The sequence below is a fragment of the Sceloporus undulatus genome, chromosome 5, assembly GCF_019175285.1.
Source record: "Sceloporus undulatus isolate JIND9_A2432 ecotype Alabama chromosome 5, SceUnd_v1.1, whole genome shotgun sequence".
Taxonomy (NCBI): Eukaryota; Metazoa; Chordata; class Lepidosauria; order Squamata; family Phrynosomatidae; genus Sceloporus; species Sceloporus undulatus.
In genome coordinates, this window is record NC_056526.1 from 32,033,737 (window position 1) to 32,049,070 (window position 15,334).

At 43.2% G+C, this 15,334-nt stretch overlaps 1 protein-coding gene across 3 annotated transcripts in view; it reads left to right on the forward strand.

Annotated features, from left to right (window-relative positions):
- Positions 1-2,694: 2,694 nt before the first annotated feature.
- Positions 2,695-15,334, forward strand: part of TOM1 (target of myb1 membrane trafficking protein) — a 38,015-nt gene continuing 25,375 nt past the window's right edge. For 2 of the 3 annotated variants that reach the window (XM_042467600.1, XM_042467601.1), the window contains exon 1: positions 2,695-2,852. In XM_042467600.1, coding sequence (XP_042323534.1) covers positions 2,801-2,852 — 52 coding nt within the window. In that variant the 5' untranslated portion in view covers positions 2,695-2,800. The remainder of the gene's footprint in view (positions 2,853-15,334) is intronic. The other variant, XM_042467602.1, reaches the window with a different exon arrangement.

The following is a 15,334-nucleotide window of genomic DNA, read 5'->3' on the forward strand; positions in this document are numbered from 1 at the left end:
TGATGTCATGGATTTGTATACTAAATTGTCGTTTGAAGGAAGTAGCTGTTGGGAGGGTGAAGAAAATGGAGTGCAGAAGTGGAAGATGATTGGTGGAATGTTTGGAGAGATTTGCATGGCAGTTGATGAATGACACTTTTGTTGGCTTTGGGGAGTTTTGCTTGAGGTTTGAGTAGAGTGCAGGAAAATTGGTCTGAGAGGGCTTCGAGTGAGATGAGAGAGTGAAAAAGAATGAGTGATTGGTAAGGGTCTGATCTAGCTTGAGTAGGGAGAGTGTAGTCAGTGTTTCAAACGTTATATATAAATAATCAATTTTATTTTTTAACACTGTAAATAAAGTTTTGTTTTCGTTTTTATACACATTTGACTTCTCAAATTGATGTCTTTCTGATCTGAATTACAGACGAAGATTTCTTTGGTGGCATTAAAGGTGGACAGGTTGGTTCTAAGGAACCTTGAGGGCATTTAGACTGACTCCACAGTTGCTGTCACACAAGGGGACAGGAGAAAGTCATCTGGCCAGAGGTGGGGGTCAGGGAAAGTTATCACACTGTGTGTTTGAAGTAAACACTGAGAGGCTTCATATTTGGTGGGTCAAAAGTAAAGACACCCCCCCCCCCAAATTTGGCCACAGTGGTAGGATTGCCTGAGAGGAATCCCAAAGGTGGTACTGGTGTGAAAAGTGAGATAATGGTGAGAAACCCTCCCCAATTTGGTGTAGGCAGCAGTGAGATGTAAATAGCTCCCCAAATGTTGCAGCAGCAGTAGAATTACTTAAGAGTAATCCCAACAGCTGCTTCAGGTATTTTGATACAAGACAGGAAAATTCTATTCCTGGATGTTTTAGCACATCAAATAAACACACATTTGTTAGGTGAAAGAGACTTTAACCAAAAATAAAAGGTTAATTCTTTAAGATGTGCCAGTCCTCCTGACCAAGTTGTGATTCTTGTGTTATTTGTTCCTTTCTATTAAATCTGAAAATGTTAATTCCTTTCAATTAGCTTGTTCCACAAGGTTCTGTTTTGTCTCTCATGTTATTAAACATATACATGAAATAGCAGGGAATTAACATACAGAGTTTTGGGGCCCACCCAGCTGTACGACTACTTTTCATCTCTCCAAAGAGACTGCCTTGGTTCTAAACCGATGCTTGCTAACAGCAATGAACTGGATGAGGGCAAACAAATTAAAGCTTAATCCAGGCAAGCCAGAGGTGCTCCTGGTCAGTCAAAAGTCAGGTCAGGGAACAGGGATTTATCTTGTGCTGGATGGGATTACACAAAGATGTACCCTTGCAGCTGGGGTATACTGGGTTCACCCCAGAGCCAGCAGTGGCCAGGAGCGCCTTTGAACAGTTAAGGCTTGGGCACCAGCTGTTCCCATTGCTAGAAAAATCACCTTACTTACATCCCATTTGGATAACTAACACATAACTGTTCACTGGGCTGCCTTTGAAGAGAGTCAGACATTTCAGTTGGCCCAAAAGGCTGCAACCAGATTGTTCACTGAGGCTGGCTACAAGACACAGTTCCTTTGCTGCAACAGCTTCACTGTCTGCCAGTTCATTTTTAGCCACAGTTCAAACTGCTAGCCTTGATCTTTAAAACCCTGTATGGCTCAGATCCAGGTTATCAGAAGAACTGTATTCTCCTATGCCTATATGATCATGCTTGTGTTTTGATACCATCTGCGGAGGGCCTTCCTTCGCAGTCACGTCTGGTTGTAACCTGGGAGAGGCTTCCTTGCTGCTCTAGGGTCTGGAGCTCCTTCTGGGAGGGCCTTTATAAGGGCACCCTCCTTGCTGTCTTTCCACGGGGAGATGAAACCTATTTTGGCAGCTGTTTGAAGGCTGCTCAAGGGGACTGGGCTTTGCAGCATAGTGTCTGTATTCAAAGATATAGCAATGTTAGTTTTTGCGAAATCGGTACATAGAGAAATCTTCTAGAACCTTTGACACTAACAGAAAGAAAAGTTGGCAGCATGAGCTTCCCTGGACTTAACTGAAAGGCATCTGAGGAAGTAGACTGAAGTCTATGAGGCTCTCAGGGGTGCTGCAAGATCTCTCCATGCACAGTGTGGTTGTTATTCTTTATAGCTATGCTTTTAAGTGGTTTTAATTTTATGGCTACATTGATGATATTTTCTAACCTGTATTTAGGATATTTTAGATCTGTAAGCCCCTCTGAGGCCCAGCGGGGGAAAGTAACTATAACAACAACATTGGGTTGCAGATTTGCCTATAGTTGAAAAGCCTTAAAATGAAAACGCAGAGATGGCAAAACTGGCGAATGGCAAAAACATCCGCATCCCTCCGTGACGTCACACGCTGCCGTTGCCCTAAATCCCCAGAGCCTTCGCAGAAAGGCCTCTGCAGGGCTGAAGTCGAGTTCCAGTCAGCGGCGCTCAAGCTCTGGCCTTCCAGGGTTATTCGGACTTCACTTCCCAGAATCCCATAATAAGGGCCGAGATGGCAGAGGCCTCTGGGAGTTGAAGTCCACAAAGCTTGGAAGGCCAGAGTATGGGAAAACGGAGCCGGTCCCCAGTAGGCATGCGCGGGGCCAGGGACGCTTTGTCAGCCTCGCCCTTTAAATTCCGCTCGGAAGGGTGCTTACGTCACGAGAGCACGAGCGAACGAACGAGGAAGGGGCGGGGCTTTAGCGAAGAGGCAGCGGCACGCCCCTTCCCTCCTCGGCTGGGTCCCGAGGTGATCACGTGACGACGCCCTGGAGGCCGGGTCAGCTGATCTCTCCGCTGAGGCTGTGGAAGCAGCGACGGCAGCAGCATAGTAGTCGAGGCAATGGAGTTTCTCCTGGGCAACCCTTTCAGCTCGCCAGTCGGGCAGCGTATAGGTAAGGCCAGGGCCGGACTCCCTCCCCTCCCCTCCAAACCGCGCGTGCTGCTTCTCCTTCTTAGCGGAGGCATTTACCTCAAGACCTCAGGACGGTTGGAGGTGGGCGGGGCTTAGCCCCCACGAGGGCGGGGCTGAGGGCGAGGGAGCCAATGGGAACCCGGAGCTGCTTGGAACGACAAGGGAGCTAAGCAATGGGGAGCGGGTATCTGTGGGCAGCCCTTCTGGGGCAATCCTGTTGAAGTTTAGTTCCTTCGAAGCGCTCCTGAAGGGCTTCTTCTTGAGGGACCCTGTGAGGGACCTCGGCTCAAGAGAACCGGTTCCTTTCCTCAGCCGCTTCCTCAACCCAAAGGAGGCCCTGGAGGAGGAGGAACTGGCGTGTGTCGCAACCGGGCTCCTCAGGTGGAGGCTGAGCTGCTGGCTCCTTGCCTTGGCCCAACAGGTTGCTGCAGTGGCCCTTCCTCCCTGGCTGGGGCTAAGGGAGAATGTGGGGAAACTGCAAGTAAAAACAACCGCTGCTCTGTTTCCCTGAGAGAACGCCTCTCTGGGAATCTCCTGGTCCTCCAGCGCAACTCTATGGCCAACATCTGCCAGAAGTCGATTACGCTGGAGGACCTGCAAACGCCTAGAGAAGTGTTTCCTATAGGAACCACTAGGTCCCTTGGCACAGCTCTATGGTCAGCTTCTGTCAGAGTTGCACTGGAGAACTGAGAGATTCCTAGAAAGGACATACAATCCGCCTTTGCCCTTTGCATCCGTGGCAAAAAGGGGGACATGGCGTGTGGGAGCGCACTGCCATAACAATTAATGGCGCTTGAGCACAGGCGGTTTCCCCGTAAGCGGAGGAGGGCGTCTGGGACGGATCCCCAATTATGGGGAGGGTGGGCTGTATTAATCAAAACTGCAAATAGTCAAAGCTGCAATTTTTCCCCAGCAAGGCTGACCCAATGTCCTCACCGCAAAGGAGGACAAGGCACTGCAAAAATGTAGGACAAAAGAAATGGAATACATTACCAAACAAAAGCTAAAAACACTACGAACTTTGACCTTCCAGAGGTTCAGGACTCGGTTTCCCAGAATTCCTGGCTGTTGGCCAAGGTGGCTAGGGTTTCTGGGAGATGAAGTCCAAAGCACCTGTAAGACCAAAGGTTTATTTGTATAAGGCACAGCAACTATTACAAAACATTACGAACATCAATCATACATAAAAACATATAAATATTAAATTCATGCTTCTTAGTCATGTTCGAAATGGAGGGCAATTTGGAATTCCTCCTGAACGAAAGGCTGAAATAAAAGGGCCTCTGGTCACCCTGTTTCCAACCTTTGGCCCTCTGTGTGTTTTGGGCTTCAACTACCAGAAGCCCCAGCTACTTTGCCCAGCAGTCAGGACTTCTGGGAAGTGAAGTCCAAAACATCTAGAGGACTAAAGTTTGGGAACCACTGGGTTAGTGCGATGACATCCCAAATCCACAAAACTGTGATATCTTTATGGGAACAACCAAAAGGCATACTCTATGTCATGTTGTATAGTTTATGCATTTTGATTAGTGGACAGTGAAAAAAGCGGATAGGAAGAATCTATATAAATTCAACCTAGAAAGTGAGAAATCAGAGTAGTTAAGGACTTCCCGTATACCTTGGATCAAACATTGAACAGAATGGAGACTGCAGTCAAGGAATCATAAGGAGAATAAGGATGGGAAGGGCAGCTATGAAAGAATTAGGGGGAAAAATCCAAAAGAGCAAAGACATACAACTGAGCACAAAACTCAGAATCATGCAAGCCATCATGTTCCCCATCACCATGTTCAGATGTAAGACCAGGGAAGTGAAGGAAGTGGATAAGAAGATAATCGACTCATTTGAAATGCAGTGCTGGAGAAGAGTTTTGCCGATACCATGGATAGGCAGAAAGCCAAACAAATGGGTCCTTGAACAAATCAATCCTGAAATCTCTCTGGAAGCCAAGATTATCAAATTGAGGCTGTCATGCTTTGGCCATATCCTGGGAAGGCATGAGTGATTAGAATAGACAGTAATGCTAGGAAAGGTAGAAGGTAGTAGAAAGACAGGAAGACTGTATACCAGATGGATACACTGAGTCAGGAAAATCCACAGACCTTAATTTATAGGGCCTAAGCAGAACAGTAGAGGACAGTGGGGGCTTGGAGATGCCTCGTCTTCAGGGTTGCAATGATTCAGGAACAATATCAGAGCAATTAACTACAATAATAAAGGTATCACTGTTTTGATGTCATTGTACTTTGTTGTACAATAATAATATTTTATTTCTTACCCACCTTTCCCTATGGATGGAGGCGGGGAGCAACAACAAAGCAGTACAGCTACCCCTGGATACGATCCAGCAGGGCTCTTGTTTTCTTCATTGCTAATAGAAAAGAGATGAAAGACCAGCCCAAAAACTCAGGCATTCCTGGCCCTCCAACGAGAAAAATAGTTGTTTTCAGGGGATGATGGGAAGTGAATGGATCTGGGGCCAAGGTCAGCTCCAGAGCAGGAGTTTGGGGTGATATGCCCTCTTTTAGATAGGCAGTTGTGGCAGCAATACTGGACAACTGGGTCTAACTGTTGTTTAATTATCTTCTTATAGTGCTCCTGACATAGTGTTGCTCTTTAGGGCATTACAGGTAAACCCATCTCTTTCACATGAGCCCCATGTACTGGGAGGAAGGTGGGATATAATAAATCTAATAATAATAATAATACTTGGTGCTGTTTAGTGCTTCAGAACAGAAATGCTGTACCATAAAGTACAGAAGGCAATATTTCCCTTTGAACTCTGCATTTCATTTCCTTTTGAACACATTATATATACAGTCTCCTCCCTACATGTGCATATATACTTGTAACTGAGAATCATACTCCCTGTCTCCAATCCATAAGCATGTATACCCTAATAAATTTTCTAGTCCTTAAAGTGGGGAGGGCAGCAGCACTGGGATGGAGAGCAATTTTTGTAACCAGAGTACTGTTGACTGAAAATTGCAACTCCACATGGCTTTTGGTTAGCATTTCTGGGGGCTGGAGTAAAGGACTGTTGGGGGACGGATGTGGTCTGGAATACCAGAAAAGTGGCAGTGGTCTTTGGGGGAGGGTTGCCTGGAAGAAATTGTAAGTTGCGGGGTGGGAGAGAACAAAAAGGAGTGAAGATATATGGCATGTGTTTTGCACTATTTCCATTCCTACATTTAGGTGCTACAAGATTCAGTTGATTTTGCTGTGGCAGAAACCTTTGGCAGAAAAGCACTACCAATAAAGACCCCGAGAGAGTTTTCCATGTATACTAGGTACTGGTATATGCCCTGTGAAGCAGGGTATAGGGCCAACTGATTACTGGGAGAATCTCCTGATACACTTAGGAGGTGTGCTACAGGTGGCTTGTTTTTGGAAGACAACTTTGTTACAGTCAAACCTTTGTATCCCTGGGGCTGGGGGGTCTATTCTGAACGCCCCCACGATTACAAAAAAAGGTGGGACCTCATGTCCCATTGTCCCTAATGGTAGCATGACATGTATGCAGCTGTGTACACATACCGTTAATGGGGACAACATGGTTTAGTGACCATGGTTGCTTCAGTCCGTGGATGACAAGCCCGCAGATAGTGAGGCCTCACTGTGTTTATATGAGAGCTGCTCTTTGCTAACGTGTCCTTGTGTATTTTAGATAAAAGCATACCTTATGCATTTACATGCTTCTTCAGAATTCCTTCCTCACTGCATCATGCCCCTGGCCCACTTCATGATTTCACAGGCCCCATTCAGACTGGCATCAAAAATCTGGAAGGAACTGGGCTGATTCGGATGCCCCTCCCCCGAATCTCTCTGTTAGCAAGTGCCTACTACAAAAAGAGGGGCATTTGAAATCAAATGCATTCTGTGCCTGCTGTCAATCAAGCGATCGTCATGGTGACGTTTTGCAGGGGCATCGGAAGTGTCCTCCCACCTCCTTTTTTTTAAAGAGCCATGTACAAAATGCCCCAAAGTGTCAATTTTTTTTTAAAACCTCTTTTTTGTGTGTTGTGTGTATATGTGGGCATTTGGGTCAGATCTGCCCCTGTCTCTATTTTCAATCCCATGCAAGCTAATGCATCCCCCACTCCTTGCCCCCCAGAATGCCTCTTACACATGAAGAAATAATAATAATAATAATAATAATAATAATAATAATAATAATAATAATACATTCCTCACCTCAGAAATGCCAGTAAAGGATGCAGTTGCCATACATTCTTTTCTTTTTTTGCTTTTAAAAGCAATTCAGGGCTGCCTCTGAATTCAGTAGCAAAAGCATGTATCATTTGTCTAATTGACAAGAGCAAAAAATGTAACATTCGCATTGTAGGTCTGCCCTTTGATTGTAACATTTGCATTCGCAACATTTCCCCTTTACTGGAAGCCAGCAGAGAAAAGGGAAAGAGCACAAGCTGCTAGCCCTGCTCTATCTGCCTCAAGAAAAAAAATCATGCGCATATTTGGTCAAAAATAATTTTAAAAAAATATGAAAAGGGGGGGGGGTGACTGATGTGAGCTCCGTTTGTGCCCTGCCTTTGACCTGACCTGACCCTTTTCCTCCTGCTAGAGGGGCTTTGCCATTGCCTTCCACTGAGGCTGAGAGAGTGTGACCTGTCAGTTCCAACTAAAGTAGACCCATGGAATGAATTGGGAATAAAATGGAAATGCAGCGCAGGCATTCCTGTATCATCCTCATATAACACAAATAATAATAATAATAATAACCCTTTCCCCCAGCTCCTTCATCCTCCTCCTGCTCCGTTTTAGAATCCCCTCCATGGCTCCCTTCCTCCCTTTCTCCTCCTCTTCCTCCTTCATCACTTTCTCCACCACCCCCCACCTCTCTCTGATAGCCCTCTGCAGCCCAAAAGTCACCCCTGATTTCCCCCTTTCCTCCTGTCACCCTTTGCATCCAGATTCCCCTTTTTTCGGCTCTTTCCTCCTCCTCCTCTTCCTCCTTCCCTCCCTCCCTTCTGATGATGGGAGGGAATGCTCTGACCTCTGCCTGCCCCCTGACCCTAATCCCTCCCTAATTTGCCCCGATCATGATCAAAGGCAAGTTCAAATTTCACACAACCCGAGTCTTTGGGGAAAAGACGGATTTTAGCCCGAATCTGGATACCTCGGTGTATGGGGCATTTCTTTGTGCAAGCCCCAACATGGATTGTGACGGATTTGGATTCAAAAGAACTTCACGTGCAAGAATCGCTTTCAAACCCGTTTTTTTTTCTGTAGTCTGAATGGCCCCACAGAAAGCTTTCCTTTCTAGGTACTTAATATATAATCTATGTAAAATTGAAAGGAATTCTGGTCAACACAACAGAAGAATATCCCTTCCCTTCTCCCCAAAAACAGACTTGACAGACTGGAGATGTAATCCAACATACTGTGTGCCCACTTTTGACTAGTTTTGAATGCACTAAAAAGTTGGAAATATTAGAACTCTCTGTTCTTCAATTCATATATTTCTTCTGGCAAGTTAAGTTTAATTTAGGAGTGCAGTGCATAGCAAAAAACTGGAATCTATCAACATTCACACACTGCTGACCCATTGGTGACTCAGGATCAACAGTTGGGATCAGCGGAATAAAAGACATTTAAGAGATCATCAGATTTACTACTTATTAAATACATCCATTTGCCATTCAAAATAGACTTGGTATGCTTTTTAATGCCTTTTATTATAAAATAGTCCTGCTATGCTCATAAGATTTTACACAAGGTTCAGGAATTGACATCTTCAGTTGGTAATCTCCCCTACATTTTTCTCTCACTTCTCTCTTTTTTTTCTCTTACCGGACAAGAATCTGTTAAGGAGGAAAGGCAGAATAGCTGCACATTCCTTTTGATTTGTAGCACTAGGAGATGTCACCCAGAAGCACTTTTTTATTCCTTTAAAAGGACATCACATGTGCCCCCATCAGGCATTGCATGCACCCCCTTATGGTAGCCTTGACAACCCTCCATATTCCCTCCCATAGAAATCCTCACTGAAATCCACTTGGAGTGTAAAAAGAAGCTTTGTACTCCCCTTCCTAACTATCCCTGAGCCAACATCATATGTTGTCATCAAGGTCCAAAAAGATTGTGTAAACCTACTTTACATGGTGAATGGCCTACGTAGAGTGACTGATTAATGAATGATATATAACTTGAAAGTGGAGTGAGAATATAATGAGAGGATAGTCCTTTTCTGATAACATCCTGATTATTTTGTACACTGATTATTATTTCATTGATTTCATGCACTGGGAATGTTGCTCATACACTAAAATACATTAGGACAAGTTTGAGAAGTGGTGTAGTGCTTTGAGCATTGGACTAGGACACTGGGAAACCAGGGCTTGAATTCCTCACTCAGCCATGAAAACCTACTGGATGACTTTGGGCAAGTCACACTGTCTCAGCCTCACAGGAAGGCAAAGTCAAACCTCTGAACAAATCTTGCCAGAAAAACCACATCACAGATTAGCCTTAGGGTCGTCATAACCTACAACAACCTTGACAAGATATATTAAACCTCACAAGCATGCTATTTGAACTTGTGTCTCCAGAGTCGTAGTCCAGCACTCAAATCACTATGTAATATTTACGAAATAAAGTCTCTATTAGAAGCAATTTTGAAAGCATTGCTTAATTTTCAAGTGGGGGACATCCATTATTTACAGCTTCGTAATGAACACTAATAATCATTTCTAAGGGAATAAGCAGAGCTAAACTGTCATTTTTGTAAACTGTAAAATTAGTTCAATTCATACTAGGTATTAGTAGTAAATTATCTCTGATAGTCCATCCTCGATTGATGCTCACAGATTCTGGGAATCTTCATTGAAATATTTCTGTCATTTTTCTTTGGAATTTAAACAAGTAAACACTTTAGTTTCGGAGCATACCAGAACTCTTTGACATCCACAAAAACCTGACCAGCCTGTAAGACCTAACACTTCAGAATTATGTGCCACACCCTGGAGGCAGATTAACATTCATAACCAAGTTTGATGTTTGCCAGAGATGCTCACATGGTGCCAGCTTGAAATGTTCAGTTTGCTCATCACATTTATTCTCTAGTGCCCCTTTTCATAACCTACAATTTGGAATGTTTGTTACCAAGTGAAATTTGGACTTCTGTGCCTATTGTCTGAGTCACTCTGTTCAGAAGCCATGTTGATCTGGATTAGATTTCAGGAGGTGTGGATGGTTCTAATTACGGCTTCTGAAACAGAGGCCAGCATCCAGATCTTTCATGTGACCAATGAATAGCCTTTGTGTTTATGGAGGGGAAAAAATCACTAGAAGAGTCAAATGCAGGATTTCCGTTTTTAAAAATAAATAAATTAAAAACCTGCAAAATATTGCAAACTCAAAATCCATTCAATGGATTTATGAAAGTAAGGAGCCTTGTTTGAGAGGCTGGCAGAGATTAAAATTCTAACCTAAAAAGGTGCTCTTTAAAACATCCAGTCAGAGTGATACAAGTGGTACTGTAGAATCAGCTAGAATCCAGCTGGTGATTCTTAGCCTATAATTAACCTTTCAGAGAAGAAAGAGCAATCACTAAGATAGTGTCCCTTTTTCTTTGGTCCAAAACACACTGCCGAAACAATCTGAGACACTTTAACTGCCCTGGCTCAGTGGTAGGCAATTCTGAACTGTAGTTTTGTGAGACCTATAGCCTTCTCTGTCAGAGAGTTCTGGTGCCACAATAAACTACTATTCCCAGATTTCCCTAGCACTGAGCCAAAGCAGTTAAAGCAGTCTCAAATTGGATTATTTCTGCAGTGTGTTTTTGGACCCTGTTTATCCTCCCCACTACCTCCCTCCACACACAATTGCTGGGTTTTTTTTTTTTCCCTATTAGGTGTGATAACCTCCTAGACAGAATCAACAGGGATTTGTCAAAGCAATGCTTTGTTTTTAGGTTTATCCCCAGTGGTCCTGTGTACTGTACTGCTACTCTCTCCTTACTTTTTAACCTGTTCATCCTACATCTAAAGCAGTGGTTCCCAAACTTTGGTCCTACAGATATTTTGGACATTATCTCCCAGAAGCCTCAGCCAGCTTGACCAACTGTTAGAAATTCTGAGAGCTGAAGTCCAAAACATCTGGGTGACCAAAGTTTAGGAATCACTACTCTAAAGGAAGAATGAGAGCCTTATAATCATGCACTTTATCTCTGCTTGCATATCAGCATCTTTTTCATTAATGAATTTAGAGGGACTGTATCAAACAGTAAAAACTCTTCAAGTAGACTGTCAGGTGATGAGTTGTCTCACCTACATGTCCACTTCTTCCTTCACACACTTTCATAACTGAATTCATCATTTTTCAGATGGTCTGAATCTGTAGATAGAACTGACAGTACACATACATGGCAAATTTAATCAGTAACAATAATAGGATTTCAGTTAGTAAATGGAAGACTTAAATTTCCCTGTATTTCTGATTTCTGCTTTACAGTCAGTTTGTACAAAAGAAAAACTGTCAACATGCTTCAGCATTCACAGATTTGGCACCTGTGTATGTGTTTGTCTACAAGTTCTGTCATACCCAGTCAGCATGGTAGAGAAGTGGTGGAGCTTATGGTTTAACTTATCTAGAGGGCAGCGTCAACCCCCTCCTCACATAGGATTGGTAACTGAGATTGAGAAAGTTATCCTTACTCTCTCCTGCCAGTGTTCAGAAATAATAGGAATTTCTTTGAGAATCTCTTAAAGTGGAGGAAAGGGTGGAACCAATGGAAGGGAAGGGGTTCTCTATCAATAAATTGGATTTGGCCCACCAGCTAGTAATCCCCTTTCTCAGTACTGTCATTGTAGCATCTACATCCTGGCATCTACATACTCCTAAGTAGAAGAATGGCTAATTCCATTGGGTCCAGGCACTCCATTTTCAAAAACAGTTTCCTTTATCACATTTCATTCCTCCTAGAACTGCATTAGTGCAACCCATTCAGAATTTGAAATCAGTGAGCTGCACATTCATTATCTCAACAGTTCTTACAAAAGTATTGTCAGGTAGAGGCCAATTTTATTATCCCAGTTTTAGAAGGAGGACATTATGACTGAAATAATCCGTGGTCCTATAGTGAGTTCATACGTGAAATGCAAGTTGTACTGGGAACTCCCTGGCTCACACTCTCATTGTAAAGCCTTTCTTGTATGTAGAACTGTGTGTAGCTCATGCTGACCATAAAACCCAGCATAGGCAGTGGTGTGAAATTTGCCCTTCAGTGAATATTTGCTTTTATTTATATACTCTCCATATTGGAGATACATTATCCAAAATTAGTTTGCACTATGCAAATGTGCCCACTTCATTCTAAGAGCATTTTGGATTCCCTCCCTCCCACCCACCCCCTGGTTCCTATATACAATATACCAAACTATTATACGCCTTCAGGGAGTTGGTCACACTGTCCTCAGACTTCTTTCCCAGTTGTACTCCTCCCACCATGTCACTCCCTGTTCTCACTTCTTCATGTACCTTATGTGCATCAAGAACTTTGCACCTTCCAAAGCTGCTGGCCCACGTGAATGTAGATTTCTGTGTTGTCAGATTAATAGACTTTGCCTATTACAGATTAGTAGACTTTGCATATTATTGCTATGTTATACTTTTTGGGATGTCTCCTCCTCAGGGCCGGCTCTAGGTATTTGGCCATCCTAGGCGAGAAATATTTTGTCACTCCCCGGAAGGCAGATGATATACCATGTGACTGTACCACAGACACCGGGGGGGGGGGGGGGCATATTTATGTTTTGGCCATTGTACAAAGAAACCGTCATACGGTAGCTTTTATGTCGCTTGCTGTACTGAGTTTTCACTTTAATATTGTTTAATTACGCAGAAAATTATACAAGAAAGCCGCTGCGCTGCTCCTACATTTTGCCACCCTAGGTGACTGCCTAGTTCGCCTATATGGATCAGCCGGCCCTGCTCCTCTCCCAATAAACCAGCCTCTATATGTGGCTTATTTGCCTTCCTTTCTGCAAAGTAAAAAATTTTGGGACCTTGATGGGATATCTTTTCTTCAAGACAGAGGTTAGAGTAGTTGCCACAAACACACAGACAGTATGTGTAGTAGGAGAACAGGACTGGCCCTTTCAGTAAGCCAACTGAACTAACCATCTCAATCTGTAGAGGCAATTCTGTATTTTTAAACTGTGAGAACTGAAAGTATGGGTTTATCCTTACTGTTATTTTCCTTGGCTTCCCAAGAGGAAGGATGAAGTATAAATGTTTGAAATAATAAGCAATATCAGGTCCTCCACCCCATCCCTTTACTAAGCCTGCCAGAATTCAACTGAAACAGCTTTTCCTGGCTTTTATAGCATAGAGATAGAACACATTTAGAGTACAGGTTCTGAATAAATCTTGTTAGCCATTATGATGCCACCAGACGCTTTACTTGTTAAGAGGAGGTCTGTGTACATGTATGTAAAAGGCAGAGAAACAATTCCAGGAAAAATACATGACACCCCCATCTCTACTTCTGAGTGAACCACTGGTGGTCTGATTTACCTCTTTGGCCACACCGCTACTGTGAATTATGGATTCTGCTAGTCTTCCCCTCCTTCGCCTCATCCTATTGCTTTCTAGACTCCCGGCTGCTTCTGCTGTTGGCAAGATATCCATTTTCCCTTTGTATGCTGGAACTATCCCTATAATTATTTAGCCCACTTGCCACCAGAGTTTGAGGCCGAGTTTATTATAGGGTGGAGACACTGGGAACCGGTAATAACAGCTTATTTATCACTCTGTCATCAAAACAAATACAGGAAGAGATATCTGGATGGGACACCATGAAAGGAGGACTGGATTTCCTCTCACTCAGTTCTGTCCTATGTTCTATATAGAGAGCTGAGCATTCAGTGCTCCCCAGAATTTTATTGAATTGTAACTCCCAGCATTCCTCATCATTAGCCATACTAGCTTCAGCAACATATGGACCACTGCATAGTTTGTGCTCTTGCTATACGGGATGCCTTTTTTTCAATTTCTTCTTCTGAAGAACCTTCTATAATAAGGGTGAGGAACCTTTGGACCTCATTTCTCATCAGCTTCACCCAGAATGGCCAATAAAGTTGAAAGCCAAAAATTTCCTACCTGTTTTATGAGTACAGTCGGCCCTTCTTATACACAGATTTTTTATACACGGATTCAAGCATCCACAGTTTGAAAATGTTCAAAAAAAGTATAAATTTCAAACATCAAATCTTGATTTTCCATTTTTTTTATAAAGGACACCATTTTGCTATGGCGTTATATTTAATGGGACTTGAGCATCCATGGGTTTTGTTATCCACGGGAGATCCTGGAACCAAATCCCAGTGTATAACAAGGGTTCACTATATACCAATTTTTGTTAGAACTGGAGACAGTCCAATACATTTTGATCCCTGCTGTACTGCATGTGATAAAAATACAATAATAAACTTGAGCAATAATCTGATTTATTAGAATAGCTCAGAAATGAGCCAGCACCGTCTATCTCATGGAAGAGTCCACAATGGGCAAGATCCATATATAAACAAAATACTTAACTTTCTTCTCCCTTTTTTCATACATACTTCTGATGGGGATCCTCTATGACAGTTTAGACTCCCAGCTGGAGGGAAAGAAAGAGTAAGAATGTGAAAAGAGCGGTTTATCTATCTATGTGACTACTGAATACTCATCATAACTAGCAGAGTGCTAATGGAGATGGTCATTCCCCATTTTTTTGTCTTTACAATCTGGCCTCTGAACATGGAGATTCTACTAGTTGCCAACCGTGATAGCTATCTGTCACTTACCTGGAGTGTCTTATCACCACAGTTCTCCATACAACACAGTGTTGTGCTGCAAGGAAAATCCTTACGCTGCCCAAGAATGAGTGGGTGGGCAGTGGGGAGCTATAATTGGGTTAACTGGTTGACTGCAGTGCTTGTCACAACACAGAGTTTCTACAGCTAGCTAGAGGTTACGGGCCAGTGGCTTCAGAAATAGTTTACTCTAAGAAGGATATTGTGAACCTTCCAGATATTGTCAAACTGAAGCTCCCAGCATCCCTCACCATTGGGTATGCTGGCTAAGTCTCTTGAAAGTAGCAATTCAGCAACAACATCTAGAGAGCCACACAATTTCCACTTGTGGTTTAAGCTATCACCATCTGGCAGCTGTGTGAAGGAGGGGACCTACTTCTCTTACCAAAGATGTATTAGCTTTTAGCTGTAGCCTGTACAGTTGCACAGGCCACTGATATGACAACTTCCCATGCTGCCAATTCTTCTGACAATGCAAATACTATCTTTAGGTCCACTGTTTGAATGAAGCATAATATTCTCAGACAGGAGGTATATATTTAGAACCTTACTACTTCTCTTCCAGTCCCAGCCCCAAACATGCTTTCATACTTCAAAAGCAATGTTAGGGGGTCATCATTTTATGGTTGTTTTTCCTTCTCCT